Here is a 5379-nt window from a genome sequence, read left to right as displayed (position 1 = left end):
GGTCCGTCGAGGGTCTTCGTTCCAAAATACTTCAACTCTCGGAATTTGGGTACTGGGATCACTTCTCTGAACTTCACGACGAACCTGCAGGACGGACCGTCATAGCCATGACGGACCGTCACAAGCTTCGTAATCCCACACTTGGTCAGACTTCCCCATCTTCCTTCAGCAGCTGCACTACGTTGCCACCTACGGACCGTCACAAGCACGACGGACCGTCATAAGCTCCGTAGGTGGTCTCTTTTGCATTTTTTCGCTCAAAACCTCCGCATTCAGCTTTGGACAGATTTCCTGCAAAACAAAGAGAAACTTATATCAAAATTAGCACAAAAAGGCTTTCGGACACACTAAACTTAAGGAAAAAGTATTAATTATACCGTGAAACCACGGTATATCACGTACGGCTGAGAGTGGCGGAAGAGCAAGACGACAACAAACTTGTCAGGTACGCGATTTGCTTGATGCCGTCAACTCTCTCTCGCGTGGGAAAGGTAGGGCGCGTACCATCCGAGTGGTGTCGCCCACGCGCGCCTTCAGATGGTTGCTCCGTCTCTCGCCGTGAGCTGCTATTTGGTGCGCTGTGCAGGCTGCAGTTAACGTTGAAATGGGGGAAAAAGAAAAGGCAGGCCGGGTCAACTAGGGATTGGGCTGGAAATCGCTGAGTTAGAGAAATGGGATGGGCCAGAAAATCGGGCCTTCTGGAAATCAGAGTATGGGCTCCTAAAATGCAAAGGTTTGCTGGAATTTATTGGAGTTAATTAGAATCGGGGAATATTCAAGATGGGCCGGAGAGGGATTGGATCGTATTTAGAAATAGGGAAATGGGCTTTGGGTTGGCTGAAAAATTCAAAAAGGCCTCCTTGTCTTGTAATTAATACATCAGCCAAAAGGGATTAATTAATAGACTTGGACTACATGATCTAGATGAATTGACATGAATTAAATAACGAGCTTTTCAAATTTAACGAAATAAAATAATCAGTTCGCTTGTACGCCAAACAAAATCCATCACTCAAAATTACAACTATAAAATGTACTAGACTAAATTTAATGTACTTTTGCTGAAATTAAAAATTTTCGAGATGATTTCTAAGTGTTTGTAAAATTATAAGAATGTTATTTAGAAAAAAAAAAGGGATAATGAACAAAATAACTAAAGTATTTTTAGATATTTTATTTGCGTAAAACCATTTATTTCAAAACGTATAGGATTCGAAAAGCTTGATGATTAATTCGTATCGGGGAGGGTCAAAATTAGGTGTCAACAGATTGTCCATCATTTAAACCAGTGAATCTGAACAGAGGTGTATGTTTTTGATTTTGTAATTTGAATTGAAATATATCTTCCTTGAATATTACATCTCCGTGTACAAAGGAAACATGAGACGTTAGATCATATAGGAAGTAACTTTTTTGTGTAATTGCATAGCCTAAATGAACAACTATTCAGGACCTACTCTTTTGTTTATCAGGTTCTTGTATATTTTTATCAAAACACAAGCAGCCTAACACTCTAAGATGTAACAATGTAGGTTGCTTTCTAAATAATTTTGCAAATGGGGTGTTATTATTAATAACAGAACTAGGAAGTCAATTTATAATATACACAGCAGCTTGAACAAATAAACCCCAAAATTTAATAGGTATGTTCCCTTGAAATCTAATAGCTCTTGTAAGTTCAAAAATGTGTATATGCTTCCTCTCAACAATAACATTTTGTTGTGGAGTATAGGCACATGTTGTTTGATGTACAATGCCTAAAGAACTAAATATGTTTGAGCACCTACTATTCAAAAATTCTGCACCATTGTCTGACCTTATGCACTTAATAGTTTTATCAAATTGTGTTTTAACATGTACTAGAAACTGTTGAATGATAGTACTAACATCATATTTTAGTTTCAACAAAAATATTCGTGTATATCTAGACATGTGATCTACAAAATAAGGAAATATTTATTCCCATCATGAGTGGAGGTCTTATAAGGACCCCATAGATCCATGTGAATTAATTCAAAGCATGCAGAACTTTTAGAAGTACTAAGTGTGAAAGGTATCCTTGTTTGCTTAGCTAGTACATTTATTAATTGTTTCAGTTATACTACTTAAATCTGAAGACAACATTCTCTTTAATACTGAACTAGATACATGCCCGAATCGTTTACGCCACAAATTTATGTCTAGTTTAGAATCTATTTTCAGTAAAGGAACAGAACAACTAGCTGCAACATGCATATCTTTTGAACTTGTATTTCCTTGCAATATGTAAAGTCCTCTATCTTATTTACCAATCATCTTCACCCTCCCATGTGAGAGATCCTGATATATACAAAAGTTAGGGAAAAAAGTAGCAGAACAATGCAGTTTCTTAGAGAGTTTAGATACTGATAAAAGATTAAATTGGAATTGTGGTACTTGAAAAACTCTAGTGAATACATCATTGTTAGGTAGAACACTTGAACCAATAAACTCAACTAAGGAAACATCACCATTTGGTAAATGCACTTTCTTTGGTTTATCAACTTTGCAAATAGTGAACTTGTTTAAAGAACTCATATTAGCCACCATGTGATTAGTGGCACCTGTATCAAAAATCCAACAAGGAGTATAACCATTATTGACAGTAGAGTTGAAACAAGTACTCATACCTGCTTCATTACCTATTACATTAGCTTAATGAAATTGTTTTGGATCTTTGTTTAGAAACCGAATCAATTGTTGATATTGGCCCTTTGACAGATGACATGGTTCCAACTGATGGTTGTTCCTTTCATTTGAAGACTGCCCATGTTCATTTGCAGTAAGTTTAGCAGAGTGGCCTGTAGTTATATGCTTGTGATGAACCTGTTCGTGAGATATTGTATCTCCTTCCATCATTGCATTATATGCATTGTTAGGCTCCTTCTTTGCACTTAAAATCTTGAGGATACCCTATTAACTTGTAGCACTTATCTCTAGTGTGATTTTTCAGTTTGTAATAGTCACAATACATATTTCCATTCTTCTTGAACTTTTGAGTACCACTATTTCTTGAGTACATAGCTAACACATATGCTTGTTGTCTAGAACTATGATTACACCCTAATATTCCAGCTGAAGCCACTACTGATTTTTGACTCTCATCAGACATGATCATAGAATATGCTTGATTTACTGACGAAAGTGGACTCATTAACAAGATCTGAGACCTTGCTTGTAAGTATTAATCGTTTAAGCCCATGAGGAATTGAAATAACTTGAGTTCTTGCAAATGTACTACATACTCTTTGGATCTATCACACTCACAGGAAGGGGTAGGCACCACAACCTCAAATTCTTCCCACAGACCTTTTAATTTTGAAAAGTAAACTGACACAGAACTTGTTCCTTGAGCTATAGTTTCTATTTCTTGATGTAAATTGAAGGTTCTTGACCCATCTAACTTTTTAAATCTTTCATACAGATCTTCCCATACATTTTTAGCACACGTTGCATACATAATGCTTCCAAGAAGACCTTTCTCTACAGAATTCATAATCCAAGATAGTACAACAACATTTACCCTCTCCCAGATACTTTCTAATTCTGGAAATTTGTCCTTTGGACATGATCCATCCAGTAACTCCATTTTATTTCTTCCTAACAGGGCTACCTTCATTGATCTATACCACAATGAATAATTCTTAGACCCATCTAACTGAAAAGAACTAATCTGGTTTCCACTTACATCAGAGGAGTGAAGAAAGAGAGGATGATTATAATCAATTGTTGAAGAGGAATTTCCAACTCCATTTCCAGAATTTGAATCTGCATTTTGGCCAAGAACTGTTGCAACATTTGTACCATTCATCATTGTGATTCTTTGAACAATTACAACCAATCTTAGCAAAAATGTGATTGATTTATTCAATTAGGAATACTAGTTGATATGGCTATGATACCATGTAGATTTGTATGTAAAGTGAAGAAGAAGAAGATATAGAAGAAGAAGAATAAGAGTAGAAAAAGAATATTTGTTATTCCAAAAAACAATTATTGAGTTACATTGTAAAGTTCCTATTTATAGTAGTTGTGTTATCTTGATCACACTTGGTTATTCTAACGGACTTACAATTAACTGTAACCAACTTAACTAATTAATGGAAGTAAGTTAGTTACACTATAACAGTAATGTAGGGAAAATGTACAAGGACCAGGTTCATACATTTTGGTCTTCTTTGTTGTTCTCATTCTCTAACATATTGTCAGCATAGTGTGTGACTTTCATTCTTCCATTCAAAACACACATTAGATAAGACGTTTTAAATCGACCATAGCTTATTTTGTTCGATATAACTAGAAGTAGAACTTGAACAATTGTCACACCCATAACTAGAATGTTCTTCTTACGAAGCAACCTCTTTTGATTTCAAATTTCTAACATAGATCATCATAATGTTTTGTAATAATTTTGCTAATTCTTCATCGTAATGGATTATACCTTCTATTTTAATCCTTGTTGTAGAATTAATGATATGTGAAATAAAGAAAAGTTCATTGATGAACTGATAATGTACTGGATTAGACGTTATAGCTATAATAAGATTTTAAAAAAAATGATACCAATAATGATATATGTGATGCTAAATATTGAAACATAAAAAAGATCAAGAACATGACTTCAACAAATAATTAATTCAATCGCTGCAAAATTCACACTCTCTTTGTACCTCAACAAATTAAAAAAGTAGCTAGCTAGGCAGAATAACGACCCAAAAATTGCCCAACTAATATTTATTGTCATATAAAGAATAAGATATGAAAAAAATACAATTTCAAAAATCAAAGAGCTCCAATACTTATGTTAACACCATCTTTATTTGTTATTGGAGTAGAATGTCCTGCTTGAGATTGAACTTGAGAAGGTGGTCGTGAAGGTAATACACCAATAGTTGGTGGTGCCACAAAAGGTGCAAAAGGAGGGGGACCTTGTGAATAATTTTTAAGATGAACACGACTCTGATTATGGAAATTCACTATCGGAATCCATGAGATTGTTGGTCCTACTTTGGATGATGAAACACCTTGGATATTCCGAGGAACTCCAACCTATATATAAATAAATAAGTGAAAATTCAATGCATATCAGATCAGTGACGTATCCAAAATTTACTTTGTAAAAAATGATATGTTACCACGTAAGGCATGTGGGCTAAGTTAGGGACTCCAAAAGGTCTACTAATTGGTGACGGTGAAAGTGGGGGCCTTTCTCGTGTTGCACTAGGAACGCCTTTGCTAGCCTGCAAATAGCATCGTTATAACTATGAATTTAACTTACATACATACAAAAAATTATAGTGTATATAATTCAAATTTGATAATTAATGTGAAAAATTATATATATATATATATATATATATA

General features: G+C 34.7%; 1 protein-coding gene across 3 annotated transcripts in view; it reads right to left on the bottom strand.

Annotated features, from left to right (window-relative positions):
- Positions 1–4623: 4623 nt before the first annotated feature.
- The window catches only part of LOC107022918 (probable transcription factor At5g61620), a 2988-nt gene continuing 2232 nt past the window's right edge, over positions 4624–5379 (bottom strand). The window contains exons 5-6 of one of the 3 annotated variants that reach the window (XM_015223487.2): positions 5154–5261; positions 4624–5067 (exon numbers count right to left, since the gene is read on the bottom strand). In XM_015223487.2, the coding sequence (XP_015078973.2) occupies positions 4801–5067; positions 5154–5261 (375 nt within the window). In that variant the 3' untranslated portion in view covers positions 4624–4800. The remainder of the gene's footprint in view (positions 5068–5153; positions 5262–5379) is intronic. The other 2 variants (XM_027918071.1, XM_027918072.1) reach the window with 2 other exon arrangements.

This window comes from Solanum pennellii, chromosome 6 (assembly GCF_001406875.1).
Source record: "Solanum pennellii chromosome 6, SPENNV200".
Taxonomy (NCBI): Eukaryota; Viridiplantae; Streptophyta; class Magnoliopsida; order Solanales; family Solanaceae; genus Solanum; species Solanum pennellii.
The sequence above is the reverse complement of the archived record's forward strand: the minus strand, read 5'-3'. Positions and strand labels throughout refer to the sequence as shown.